Source organism: Rhinolophus sinicus, chromosome 16 (genome assembly GCF_057876585.1).
Source record: "Rhinolophus sinicus isolate RSI-liver-muscle chromosome 16, RSI-T2T, whole genome shotgun sequence".
Taxonomy (NCBI): domain Eukaryota; kingdom Metazoa; phylum Chordata; class Mammalia; order Chiroptera; family Rhinolophidae; genus Rhinolophus; species Rhinolophus sinicus.
The window spans coordinates 27527452-27542802 of NC_142516.1; the positions used below are offsets into that span (position 1 = coordinate 27527452).

General features: G+C 35.7%; 1 protein-coding gene across 4 annotated transcripts in view; it reads right to left on the minus strand.

Annotated features, from left to right (window-relative positions):
- Positions 1 to 15351, minus strand: part of LOC109446118 (myb/SANT-like DNA-binding domain-containing protein 3) — a 110885-nt gene that overhangs the window by 27414 nt on the left and 68120 nt on the right. For all 4 annotated transcript variants that reach the window (XM_088793231.1, XM_088793232.1, XM_019729236.3 and 1 more), the window contains 3 exons: positions 13289 to 13418; positions 10111 to 10137; positions 8185 to 8281 (listed from right to left, as the gene is read on the minus strand). In XM_088793231.1, coding sequence (XP_088649357.1) covers positions 8185 to 8281; positions 10111 to 10137; positions 13289 to 13418 — 254 coding nt within the window. The remainder of the gene's footprint in view (positions 1 to 8184; positions 8282 to 10110; positions 10138 to 13288; positions 13419 to 15351) is intronic.

Consider the following 15351-nt stretch of genomic DNA (forward strand, 5'->3'; position numbering starts at 1 on the left):
CAATGAAAAAGATCAATAAAGCCAAAAGTTGCTCCTTTGTAAAAGGCTTTTAAATTGACAAAGCAGGATGAGAAAAAAAGAGAGAGAAAAAACAGTATTAGGAATGAAAAAGACTATAAATTCAATGGGAATTATGGATTAAAATAAAAAGTTATGATAACTTCATGCCAGCAAGTTGGAAAACTTAGGTAAAACAAATAACTTTTAAAAAATATTAACTATCAAATTTTACCAAAAAAGAAATAGAAGCTGAATGTACTATAACCATTAAAGAAATCAAATCAGTTTTTTTTGTTGTTGTTTTTTTAAATCTCTCAAAGACAGTATCAGATCCAGGTGTTTTCTTAAAAAGAAAATTCATGAACATATTCATTCTAATCATTCGAGAAACAGATAATTCTATTATTACACAAAGGTGTACAGAGAATAAAAAGAACACTCCCTAATTTATTTTATAGGGCCATATAGCATTACAGAAATAAACAAAAATACAGATTATAACTTATTGAATAAAAATGAATAAGAGAAAATCTCATCCTTACTGCGACAGAATACCAACTAATAAGGCACAGGCACAAAAAAGATATTGCAATCATAAAACAACAATGGGATGCCATAAAAAACAATGACCATATGAACAAAAATGAGCTCTTGAAAATGAAAAATTACAGCAGAAATGAAAAACCCGAAAAAGTACTAGAAGATAAAGCTAAAGAAACCTTTCGGAAAGCACAGCAAAAAAATTTTTAAAGTATAAAATAGGAGAGCAAAGAAAATTAAAAGACTAATCCAGATGTCCAACATCCAAATAATAGAAGCAAGCAGAAAATAGAAAAGCGAGGAAAAGAAATCATCAAAGAACTAACTGGAAAATTTCTCAAATCAGAAGTCACTAAGTTTCTAGGAAAGGGCATAACACTGTGAAATTTCATTACACTGGGGACCAAAAGAAGATGCTTCGAGAGAGAAAAATAAATCAAAAGGTTAGAATCGGAATAACTTCAGGCTTCAACAGTAATACTGGAAGCTAGATGACAACAGAGCAATGCTTTCACAATTCTGAAGGAAAACTATCTCACCTAGATTTATGTACTTGCCAAGTTACAGTGTTAGGTATAGGGAAAAAACACTTTCAAACATTAGATCTCAAAAATGTTTTACATCTAGAACACTTTTGCAAGAAGCTACTAAAAGATACGCGTATACTAAAATAGGAGAGTAAAACCAGGAAGTTAAAGGCAAAACAAAAACAAGAAACAAGAGTGTCCTATATGGGACAGAGGTAAAGGAATTTATAGAATATTTCTGGTATAACAAAAATATACAGTGCCTACTGACTTCCCCAGAAGGGAATCTTGTAAACTCTCTGGGAAGCCAAAAGCCAGGCTCTGACCCAAAGATTGTTCAATGTATTATCTTCTGTAAGTCTTGACGTAATAGTGGCACTACTGCCGTTTCTTTCCATGTCTGAGTTAATGCTTGGTACAGGTAATATGGCAATATTCTATTGTGTACCCCAGGTGTTAGGTACATAGGTGTAGTACTCTTTAAATTGCAGTTATATACTTTAAATACTTCTGTATGCAATGTACATTTGACAATAAAAGTTTTAAATAAAGCATAGACCAGTATGTACACAGTGCTGTCATTAGCTTTAAAAAAGGAAAAGAGAGTACATGTACCTGTTTGCTTGCACATGCATAAAACATCTCCAGGAGATTAAATAAGAAACAGATCACAGAGACTGCCTCTAGCAAAGGCAACTGGCTGGCTGGGGAACAGGGTGGAAAACAGACCTTTCATTGCAATGCCTTTTAAAGTTTTTGAATTTCTAACACTGCAGATTTCAAAGGCATGAATGCATACATAAATAAATGATTCAATTAATTCTATGATTTAGCTCTATTTTGGCAAATCACTACTCTGTCTTTAAAATAGGGATAATAACTCATAATACTGGTGAAAGAATCTTTTGCTTTTGTAAAAAGCCCTTTGAAATCATCAAATACTATGCACATCTGAAGGTGTATCATCAACATCATCATCATTATTACTGAAAAATATCTATCCTTTCCCTTCCTTTCTCCTTACTCTACATAAAAAGTGCCATTCTTCTCGATATGGTAAATTTATTTAGCAATTAGGAAAACTGGCTTAAAATAAGTCATGTGAAGTTCTTAAGATTTAACAAACACCTAATAAAGCCTGCAACAAGTTCGGTACAATAGTAGTCTTTTTCACATATTAAAGCCTCAAAATGACCCTGTGTGCAGCTCTAAGTGAATAACAAAGCCCCAGTGTGAACTGCCATGAAATCACTAAAGACGTATGGAGGGACCCAAAGATACCCAACCTTATGGCAAGTTCATCCGGTATAAAAATCAGCAAGACAAAGTCCCCGTCCTCAGGGAACCCACAGTCTGCTAGTGATTCCAACAGTATAACAGGTGCTATGCAGAGGTTGCTTTTTAAGACCAGGGAGGGACACAGAATAAGATCACCTAACTCATAGGGACTGTGGGAGAACAAGGGACGCTTCCAAGAAGAGGTACTTGCGGACTTCTGACCTAAGTCACGCTTCATCCAAGTCTAGAAGGAAGAGTAGGAATTAAACAAGTAGATAAACAGGAATGGGACTCCAGGCAGAAGAAATAAGAGACAGTATCAAAGAGTAACAGAGCATTCAGAAAACAGCAAGAGGTTACAGGGAAATTGCGTGTGCAAAACACACCTCTCAAAGGAAACCGTTATTGGCAGCTGTGTAGAGCTGTAAGAACACAATTTTGGACAAAGGAGCCTGTCATTGCTAACATCCAATTTATATTTCACATAAAATAAAGTTTGATGGTGTTTATTTCCTGTTATCAGAAGGAAAAGAACAGCATACAATTACTTTTCCATTATAATCTAAGGGGCCCTGGAAGGAATTTATTAAACCTAAGTCGTTTTAAATGTCTGCTATCCTATATTCCCAGAGTAAGGCAATGCTAAATGATGAAAGTTATTGTCATCTCTGATTAGGAGGAAATAAGAATAGAAGAGTAGATAATGGTAGAAAGGGTACCTCTTTGGTTCTTTTTTTAAAAAAAGTGTATGTGGCTCCCAGAAAACAGACCATAATGGAGAACACAGATTTTCTCTGCTTCAACGGGAAAAAGATTTCACTGCACCTTCTGAGGGAGAGACTCATCAGACTGTGATACTGACCAGCAATCTGTGTCAAAACTGAAAATGGTCACTAAAAAGGGCAGAGCTGTCCAGCAGGTGGGTTAACTGCTTATCAACGCTGTCTGTCATACGGCACACTTACATGACTCTCTGAGCAACTCAGAGGTCTTCCATTCCTCAGGAGACAAAATGGAAAAAGTATCTCCAATGAGACTGACATCAAAGAGGATGAAAAGCAGGAACTATTTCCATAAAATGCAGGGCAGACAAAGTCCAAAGAAATAATTTGAGGATTTTTTTATACCTCACCTGTGATGACATTATGCCTGATGATTCTATAGACTGCCTCCTCAAACCACTCGTAGGCACGGAATTAAGACAGATATTTCAAAGGTACTGAGGTGAAGGAGCTCTGTGATTACTTGGCCCCACTGTCCAGACAAATGGCTCATGACTATCTTGCAGCAAAAACGTCAGCATTGGACAGATTAGAAATACTGTTCAGAAAAAGAGGGGTGGCTAAGAATATATGGTTTAAGAAATACAACTTCTTATAAAGCAGGTACTGTTTGCAACTTTTAAGACTAAGTAGAGAGTCTATCCACTGTGTTTCACAATGGTCACCATGGAATCCTGAAACCTCACCTATTTGGGAGTCAAATTTTTTGGAACCGCAACTACCTTACCCTGAATATAAATTCAAAAGGTAAGCGTTAATGACGATAGCCATGGAAAGCCCAGTGTCACTGGAGAGACACAGTGTGCTTCAGGAGGGAAGAAGTGGAAAAGCTTTTCAGAAGCAAAAATAATTCAAATGATAAAAAATTTAAAATAGCCACTGAACAGACAAGGGAGATACAATACACGTAATTAATAAAGTTCATGAGCTTCACTCCGAAGAACCTATGTACTCTGATTTTATAGTTAGAATTTGTTCTTACATTAGATACAGTTCCTACAAACATTGTGTTTCCTATTCCAGGGAAGCAAAGAAGCAAATCAAAAGTTTGGGTCGCCTATAGTCAGGCTGACTGACAAGGCACACTGAACAGCACTCAGAAGCAGCAAAGAGCCTGACATGGGAGAAGAAAAATTATTTTTAAAAACCAGAAACAAAAATCCAAAACCCAAAGCAGAATGGAACCTTAAGCCACTAAGAACATTAGTGGCCTCTGAGAATATCATGGTGTTATCACACGTGTGTGTACAACATAACGGGTAAATCCCTCTTCTTAAGACCTGGGTTCTGGTTCTGCTGCTTAATTACAAGCCATTTACCCTCCTCTTACCACAGCCTTTCCTGTAAAAATCAGGATCATACTTCCTTGCCCTACCCACCAGACAGAACTGCCATAAAAAGCTGAAAAAATAATTCATGTAATAATGTCTGGAAACAGTAACACACTATACAATATGTAACATTAATATTGTTAAATATGTTCTGTATATTCTGTATAAGAAGACTATATTTAAATCTATTTCCATTTAAGTAGCTAAATAAAAACTTAGCACTTTTGTTACTACCATGTTTCCCCAAAAATAAGACCTAACCGGAAAATAAACCCTAGCATGATTTTTCAGGATGACATCCCCTGAACATAAGCCCTAATGCGTCTTTTGGAGCACAACTTAATATAAGACACGGTCTTATTTTCGGGAAAACACGGTAGCAGAAAATTAACCTACATGGTACCACGTGTCCCTTTCCCCAAATGCCAGATGTTTTAAAACTATTAGCAAGAAAAAGAGAAAAAGGTTTTTAAAGCTAGAGAAAGATTTTAGCTGCCCTGTGGAAACCAGATAGGTTATATAACATTTCTTCTGACAGGAAAGACATTTCAAAATGAAGAAAAGATAAAACATTTTTAAATAAATACCCATACCTAAGAGTATAACACGAAATATCATATTTATTATAGTTATATTATAGAGTAATATTTTTCAAACTGTATGTCATAATTACTAGTGGATTATGAAGTCAAGTTAGTGATTCACTACCAGCACATTTTAAGAAAATAAGATAGAAAATATTAGAATACACTACATTTAATAAAGGTAAGTATCATTTCATAGATTTTTGTTTTACTTAATGTATTATTACCATGTATATATGTACACAAGTGCTGAGTCACAGAGTAAATGTATTGCTTACATTTACATGGAGCTGTGGTCAAAAAAGTCTGAAAGTCACTGATAAAAAAACCAATAAATTGGCATGTGGTGGTCTAGATAAAAACTAAACAGAATTTAGAAGCACGTAGTACTCAGAGTGACCAGGAGATGATAAGGAAGTAAAGAATTCACAGGTGGGACCAGGCTGAAGAAGAGGGCACTGTTTTTTGAAAAATCATCAAGCAGCAGTCTACAAAGTAGGAAAAAGATAACAGCTTTCCTTCTAAGGAATAAAAAAGACAAATACAGGGAGGCAGATAGTAAGAAAAACTGTACTAGAACTTCGGAGAATCCACCTCATAAAACCCTCCTAACTTTAGTCCTCAATTTTCTCATCTGTAAAGTAAGATGATTAGACTAGAAGATAAATTTTAAGATCCTATTCAACCTTAACATTCTCTGACTCTGGTAGAGTTTATAATAAGTCATGATATGAATACCTGGTGTATAACTAAGACCTTTTGTATTTAACAACCAAAATTTTATCTTTTAATAAAAAATTATATAACATCTTAATAAAGAATAGGTCTTTATATAAAAATCAAGGCTTAATGGCTAATGTCGTATTTCAGCATCTCTCAGTTTTCTATACATAAAAAGTCTAGCTGGCTGAGTCAAAATTACCCTTAGATAAACGTGTTACTATTCACCTGGTAGCAACCATAAAAAGTACACAGAAGGTGCCTTGAAGGAATTACAGAAACTTCATAGAGCTTTCTTGGTACTATGGCCCATCTAAAAGTTAAAAAAAAAAAAAATTACAATAACCATTTAAACTGTTAAACCCAACCCCAATCGGTAATAAATGTGTTACGGACTAAAAGGTTAGATAATCGTAAAATTTCCTTTTGTCTCTCTCCATAGTAAGAACCACCATTGTCGCTTAACCCCTTATTGTCTAGGTACAGGTACCAACTGCTTTCTTAACATTCTCCTATTATTGCTTTACTTTCCTGGCCTGGACTTGGCTGCCTGTCCCATCTATGTGCTCGTCAGGTGGCTCCTCAGCCTGCATGTTCCTTACTATTGGTAAGCCCGCCCCTGGTCTGCGCTCCCCACTCCCTTATGCTTAGAGCCTGTATCTGCAAGAACCGTGGTTGCAGGCTCTCAAAGAAATAAACACAAAAAAATGAATCGAGTACATAGGCTGCCTATTATATCATGAGGAGGTGTTCGCAGAAAGGTGTGTATGTTACACATATAGCTGTCACATTTGGGGCAGCCGCTGAGACTAGATGGAGTCTGTTCTCCTTCTAAACAAAAGATCCCTTTCAATTACGGGATAAAAATGATAGCAAAGAAATGTATAAAATAGGACTGAATAGAGGTACTGTCAAAGGAATAAAAACAGATCAACAGACCAAGCCAATCAATCACTGACAGCTATTTTGACCCTGAACAGTATTATAAAACAGTTCTTAGAAAAAAGTAAATCTCTACAAAAATACACACACGCACAAAATGGTGTTTCACCAGACCGTATCATTAGTATAAAGTGAGAAGAGAGCATAGCATCTATTATCTGTCCTCTCTGCAAGTCTGTATTGCTCATTTCTCTCATCCTACACACTAATATCTACTTTGGAAAGCATGTTCTTCCAAATCAAACCACTCATTGAAATGGATGGACACATGTCAATCCAAGGACCACCATGCAGAAAGAGAGCAAATTCAGGTTTTGCTGAATTCACATTTTACTGAACTTACTGGTCTTTTGCCAATTCTCACCTACTTTGAAATATATACCAAGTAAATTATCAGACATTAATTTCACCAAGTGCCATCCAAATAGCTAATTTTGAACATTACATAATACTGAAAATGGTGTGATCTTAATTTGTAAAACCCACTTTGGGCATTAATGCTAATTGAACATATTACTACTGCTCAATGGACGGCTCCAATATGCACTTAAGGCTGAATAAAACATAGGACTGAAAAATACAAAATGAAAATACTCGTTTGTATAAATAAGGAAGAGCAAATCTTTATAAAATAAGTGTTTTAAAATAGGCACTAAGGGGAAATTGAGAAAGTGAATATCCATTTGTGCCATGAGATCCTGAAGTCAGCATTGAAAGCTTTTAGAAGCAGCTTTGCAAAAGGCAAGCACCACAGGGAAATGAAAGAAGGTTGAGACTGGGAATAAATGAACAGGAACCTGATGAATGGAAGAAACAGACATGACTGTTGACGATGTTACTGTTATTCCACCCCACACTACTATTTCTTACAGGGAGTGAATGGGAAATTGGACAAACGAGGCTGTCCAGCTATAAAACCCACCTGAGGCTGAACATGAGTGAGAAAATAAAACAATACAATGCCAGTCTGTGCAACTGGGATTTCTAGAAATAAATTGTGCTTATTATATAGTATGTACTTGCTGTAACCTAAAATTTTGAAACAGTTCTAGATGTTTTAGTACTTTGAAATATATGAGAACGTTTTTTGTAAAAACGCAGTTAAGAAGAAACTATGCATTATTCAAAGTAGTGGAAAGTATAATCGTAGGATAATTCAGAATAAGAATATTTCCGATGAATCAAATTAGCCCTTGGTATAAAATATATAAAACTATCAATTGAAAAAAAAAGGCTGAGGTATAAACCAAAAAAATTATAAATGGGTTCTCATTCTAAAATATAACACTTAAACTCACTTAAATAACTATAGTATTATACCAACTTAAGAGATAAGTCAACAGGCTAACATTAACAGAAAAATTTAGAAGAAAAACACAAAACATACAGAAGCAGCTAAATGATACCTTTCTACAGTATAATAATGCTGATGATTAGCCTCTAAATTAAGTTTATCCCTTTTCCTCCTCAGTCAACTTACCCAACATTTTCTGCATCTTCATCACACTCAGCTTTGTATTTGCAAGGTCCACATTTGGAGTGTTTTCTGTGAACTTCTGCCCCTGATCCTTCCTCTTCTGTTTAAAAAGAAAAATTAAATTTTCAACCAAAAGTCGGGATCCTTTCCCGATATGCTTCATGTTTTCAGCAGCTATTATTCTATTTCTGGGGGAAATGCACCCGAGCTCTTGAAAACAGTAACTTCCAAAATTTATCAGTGCCTGAGTCCAAAAATGTTGCCAATACATTTCTGAGTACAACATATTCTGTGAGAAAAACAAATATTGGTGCTAGCAATATAATAATAATAATAATAATCTCTTAACCTATGCACAAAGGAACAATATGGTAGGTTTTAATAATTAATTGCCTTTAAAAGAATTACTATATAACAAACATCATTTAAGAGAGAGGATAAACATAAAAATATGAGCCATAATTTTAGTCCAGTGATTTCGCTATTGCAATAGACTGTGCAATGCTGGTTAGCAAATAAGTGATTAAACACAGTAGAGTATAACCGTCACCTTTTCCTCACATCAGTTTCACCCCTGCCTTTCTAGTTGCATAACAACGAATTCCACAGTTCTTTTTTTTTTTTTTTAATCTCCAAATTTATAAAGGGGTCTCTTTACAAAGAACTTGCCCCCCTTTTTCTGCTTTGCCACAAAAATACCTGTGATGCAGAAGTGTGTGGCACGCCTATGATCCAGCTCAAAAAAAAAAAAAACACAGTGCCTACCACCAGCCCCCAACTCAGTTCACATTCCACATTTTAGGAAACCCTACATTTGTGGGTCTCAACTAGAGTGGACCCTGTTCCAATAACCTCAAACTGGGCAGGGAGATCAGTTCTGAGGCCAGTTTACGGGTTACAGTCTAGTCCAGAAATTTCTCAATCTGGTTTGGGAAAGAACACCTTGCTCAGGGGGTGTCAATCAGTAGGGAAGGTGTTAAAAGGAAAGTACACAGACCTAACATGTCTGTTTGGTAATACTTCCAAACTTCCAATTTTTAGGGCCCTGGGCTTCTCCTGTGCAGGGCAGGACCTACATTTTAGGTAGAAATCCTCCCCCAATTCTCATGAACTCCCAGACAGATTCCAGATCATAACCCTAAGGAATTGTACCTAAGGCCTCAGGAACATCATGAGCCCTTTAAGTCATACAATCACTGGGATGAGCCCACTAATGTTTGTGTATTGATCTGAGTAAACCACTCAGCCTTTCTAACTCACACTCCCTAAAAAAATCGTCAGCTTACATCTGCAGAGCAAGGCATCCAGTATTTGTGCTATATAAGCAAATCTTGAGAATAACTTCCACGTCTTTAACATAGTAACAATGACAGTTTCCTAATTGAATATCTAACCACGGGGGCTAGACCACATGATCTCTGAAAATCCTTTATAGCGCGAAGATCTAAAACTTATGATCGGATCCTTCCCACATGATCATGAAGCTTCTGCTCGAACATGTCCATTTAAATCAAATTGTACTGTTGACCATTTTAATCTTTTTTTTTTTTTAAGCCATAACTGTCATCCCTGAACTTTTTCCTCAAGATAGTGCAACCTCAAGTTAACAGGAGCTTAACAGGAGTTGTCCTCTTCATCTGACAACAAACCTTTAGTGAAAAATAACTGCATGAAACAGAATGCCCAGGTTAAGGGAGACAGAGCTAGGTTAGGGGTGATGGCAAAGGGGTGCAGGGTTTCTTTCTGATGTAATGAAAATGTTCTAAAATTGACTGTAGTAATGAACGTACAATTCTCTGGACATACTGAAAGCCATTGAATTGTACACTTTAAATGTGCGAATTGTATGGCATGTGAATTTTACCCCAATAAAGCTATTTTTAAAAAGTAAAGAAAACAAAAGCCTATTAAGGGGTACTTCAAACTTACCTCCTTCTCCAGATCCAGAGCCATTATCTGAGGGAAAAAAACAAAAACCAAGAGTAAATATGAACACTTTTCCTGCGAATTTCATTTATCAAACAGTAAAATTTTTTTATCAAAAATCAAACTGAGATACCCATTCTCATGGAGTCCTTTTCTCATTTTTTTTTTTGATATCTAACAGTTTATTTTATTATCGTTTTTAATTAAATGTATTGGGGTGACAATGGTTAGTAAAATTACATAGGTTCAGGTGTACAATTCTGTAATACATCATCTATATATCAGATTGTGTGCTCACCACCCAGAGTCAGTTCTCCTTCCGTCACCACTCGTATATTTGACCCCTTTTACCCTCTTCTATCATCCTTCACCCCCCTTACTCTCTGGTAACCACTAAACTGTTGTCTGTGTCTATGAGTTTTTAACAGTTTATTTTTATATACCTATTTTGTGCCTTTTTCTCCAAATATAAGTTCCTTGGACACATAATCATCTATACCTCATACACCACTGTAGCCCATTCGGGAAGTATCCAGGTGCCTTGCACAGAGTAAAGATCAATAAATATTGTAAAGCAAATGGCTAAATAGAAAATATTTTAATTAACTCACTTAAAAGGTAGAAGAAAAATTTAATTTTGTTAGAGCTTGAGAGGAATAATGAATAAGCTGCTTTTATTATAAAGGGAAAAAAAGAGCTTTGGGTCTTGCTCCAAAAATCTTCTTAATGAAATATATGGATAAAAATCTGAAGCCGAAAGTTTTAAAAAGCCCCCGAACAACCTCAGGGTTGAGGTTTTCATATTACTGATGGGCATCTTTAATCATTTTTAACTTCCTCTAGGAAACCGAACCAGGAGGAATCTCACCAAAATGTAGGTGGAAGACTTGTCACGAGTGAAATTAAAGAGCCTCTCTCAAAGTTCCCAGCAAGAAACCAGACTAAAATGTAATGAATGTAGAATGTTTACTTTATAATCCTAAAAGAACCAACATATGACACAGAGCATGTTGACAACAGAGTAATGCTGCAGTATCAGTAACACACAGCAGTAAAAAAGCAGAGATGGCAAGCAAAGAACTTGATGCTTTATCCAGCACTTCCCAGGGAGAGTATATCCGAGAGAACCCACTCCAGTTCTTCAAACAGAGTGGGAAAGACAACACCCATAACAGTACAGCTCCCTCCCTTCAAGCTCCTTCAGACAGTAATCAAATTCCCACGATATGGCAGAAACAGGGAGACTTGGGAAAATACATATTTTATGTAGTACGCATTTCAAAATCTTCATGGGATTGTATAGAAAGTCTTAAATTACATTCAATTTTAATTAAACAATCATAAAAAAAATATATCTTCGCTGAGTAGTAAGGAAGAAAAGAAAGACTGAAAGAGCAGGATAAAAAAGAAGGATGAATGGACTTCAACTTAAATTGTTTTTATGACCATAATTTCCTTAGGAAAACACTCCCTTTTTCCTTCTATTCACATACACTGACTGGGTTGGGTACATGTTATGTGCTAGGCAACGTGGTAAATGCTACGAATAAATTAATAAATAAGACAGTCCCAGTGCACGATATACTTACTCCCAATCTTTTTTTCAACCCATGTCCAATTTTTTAAAATATCGTATTTCACACCTTCTTTTAGTGTCATTTATAAATTCCAAAATAAATTAAATATTGTAACTGCAGAACCAGCTCAAACTGGTCTTATCCTGTTTCTAACCAAACACTGAATTGTTTTCAGCAACAACAGAACAAAACCAAAGAAAGTCATCTGCCAAAACACGTACAGAGGAGAGAATTTTGACTTTCAATAACACCCATAACCAAAGTTTCATGCTCCCCCAAGGAACCAAAGAGCTGGGATTGGACAGGACTCCATCACCGGAACCCTTTCAGAAGCAAAGAGTGTGCTGTCCAGGAGAATTGGGTGCTGAAGCCTGCCAGAGCTTCCGCAGACCAGCGCGTCCTGCCCTAACCCCTTAAATTCCACCCCAGCCCTCAATCAGGGAGACAGCTATGAGCCGGGCCTCATATGTCTCCTCGCTGGTCCACCTCACAATAAAGCCCTTTCTTTCCTCAAAAGCTGATGTCATAGCACTGGCTGCTACTCTGCATGTCAGGCAGCGAACCTTTGCTCGGTAACAGTGACTGTTGATAATGAGGTTGAGTTCTTCATGTAGATTATATTTTCACTGTACACTCACCTCCCACTCCCACTCAACTCCACTCCACCCCTGGAATTATGACAACTCCCTAGGCGGGGCGCACTCTCTTCCTATGGAGAAACAACTGATCTGGCTGGAGAGAGAGATGTCAGATAAACGAAATAAGGTATGCTACATGCATAGAAATATGCACAAAGTGTGAACAAACTTTGCCAGGAGATGCCACAGAAGACAGATTTCACAGAGGAGGAAAGGCTTAAACTCAATCATAAAGCATAAGAAAGGTGTTTTCAAGTAAGCAAAAGAGAATGTTACTTCTAGCACAGGGAACAGAACAAATCAAAGGTCAAATGACATGACCAACACTGGCCCACCCTGCAAATAACAAGATCAATATAGCACCTTATAGCTTAGCTCACTCAATCCTCCCTTAACAACCTCAGGAAATGATATCCATTTAACCATGTAGGTAATTGGGACTCAAAGAAGCTAAGTGACTTGTCCAGAGACATACAGTAAATAAGAGCTGGAATGATGTTAAAGGCCGGTCTTTTAGTCCGAGTGCCAATGCTCTTTCTAATCTACCACTCTGCCTTTTAATGTTTAACATTCACTGCCTATCAGAGCAGTTGGTGTCTCAAACATAGACGCCTCACAAAGATGCAGAATTAATGTCGGGTTGTCAAGAACTCCATATTCCTTGTTAGTCTCTAAATCAAGTCTCTGAAACGCAATGTACTTAGAGAAGTATATAAGAACCACATCAAATGGTAGTCAAGTGGCCTAAGAACACAGTAATTTCACCAAGCCTCTACTTGTTTAGTGTATGGAAAAGAACTTGGTCTTGCCAAAGAGAGGTCTGGCCTTTGTCCTCAGCTTCTGGAAGGTAATCTATGTCATACCTGATTGAAGTGTCTTGTTTAGCTGACACATCAGACCTTAGGGTGGGGCCGGCCACACTAACATTTATTTCTAACATTTATTCCGAAGAACAACACAACATACCAGAGTAGCATGGTCCTCTTGCTACTACTGTTATCTCTTTCTGGTGCTTACAAGCAGCCCTTCTGAGAAAGCATTCATTTTGATAAGTGTCCCCATTTGATCCACAGACAGGAATGTAATTTGTATGGCACTGCAAAGGAAACAAAAATAAATTCTCAGAACTAGAAATGAATACTAATAGTTTATTTCATATTCATGAATGCAATACCATAGTATTATAACATCCTTCTAATATAGAATAGTCTGTTCTTTCATTTGGTTTTAAACAAAGAAGAGTCATTTTATTTTGTCATACCTTTATTCATATTCATAATAAAAATAACTATGAACTATCCATAAAAATGAGACTGCAAATCCCTATCCTATCTACTTCATTTGCTTGCTATAAAGATTCAATGAGATAATGTAAGAGGAAATTCTTGGCAATATTTGTAATGAGTACTAATTATGAAATGTCATTTTATTATAGTCAAAATTCATGTATTCAATGCCTCTAGCACACAAAGTCCCAAGGTAAATGCTATAGAAGACACAAACAAATATATGATCTCTTTTCTCAGAGACCTTACAATCTTGTTAGAGAGCCATACAAATAGAAAGAAAAAAACACACACACATATATAGATATATATGCATATGTATGTATACATCTTAAAGCTAGTTTGTGTACTAAATCAAAACTATAAGATGATACATATAATATCTAATACCTATTACTGTAAGCTGTAGTATCCAAGAAAAGCCTTCTCAGAGAAAGTAAAATGTGAACTGGGCCTTGAAGGATGAGTAAAATAAGACAGATGAAGAAGGAAAAAAGGTGAAGTTGGAGAAATGACCCCGGACCTGTATGTTTAAAAAACTTTAAAACTTCCAAATGTCAAAAATATCATAAGCAACTGAAGTTTTAAAATCTGGGGGAAATATAACAACATAGCACAAGTTATTATCATTACTAAAAAATAGATAATAAATTAATAAAAAATGGACAAAAGACAAATTTACAAAAAAAATTACAAGTGGTCAATTAATGTATTAAAAATGCTGTCTTTCACTGGTAATCAGAGTTGTACACTAAAATGAGATGCTACTTTTAACTTATAAAATTGGCTATTAAACAGACAAAAATTTCAATTTGGTAGGCATACCAATATGCCTGTTGTGTAACCTAAATTGATTCAACGTTTTTTTCAATTACAGTTGATATTTAATATTATATTAGTTTCAGATGTACAGCATAATGGTTAGACATTTATGTACCTTACAAAATGACACCCTTATAAATCTAGTACCTACCTATCTATAAAAATGAGACTGCATATATAGTTATTACAATATTAGTTATTAGGCAACCATATATAGTTATTACAATATTATTGACTATATTCCCTATGCTGTACTTTACATCCCCCTGACAATTTTGTCACTGCCAATTAATACTTCTTAATCCCTTCACCTTTTTCACCCATTCCCCCAACCTCCCTCCCATCTGGCAACCATCAGTTTGTTCTCTGTATCTGAGTTTGTTTCTGTTTTATTTGTTCATTTATTTTGTTGTTTAGATTCCACATATAAGTGAAATCATACGGTATTTGTCTTTCTCTGTCTGACATATTCACTTAGCATAATACTTTCTAGGTCCATCCACAGTTCAACTTTCTGAGAACATATTTTAGCAATACATTTTCAAGAGTCCTGAAAAAGAGATGCAGTTTTTGATCCAGAATTACCTATTTAGGGATTTTTATGAAGGAAACAATTGTAGACAAAAGTTTATTACAGCCATTTCAAACAGAAATTTATTAACATCAAAAACATAGAAACAACCTAAATATCCAACAAGGTAATGCTTAATTAAAGCATGTTATATCTGTTCGAGGAATTAATATCGCAGCCTTTGATAATTACCTTTTAAAAGAATACCATGTGACAGGAAAAGATAGCATAATGTTAGGTGAAAATCAAGCAATACCACATATATAACTTATGAGAATTTTGCACCATTTTTAAAGGTATTATCTAGTCCACAAAACTGAATGCAAATTTTTAAAATAATATAATTATAT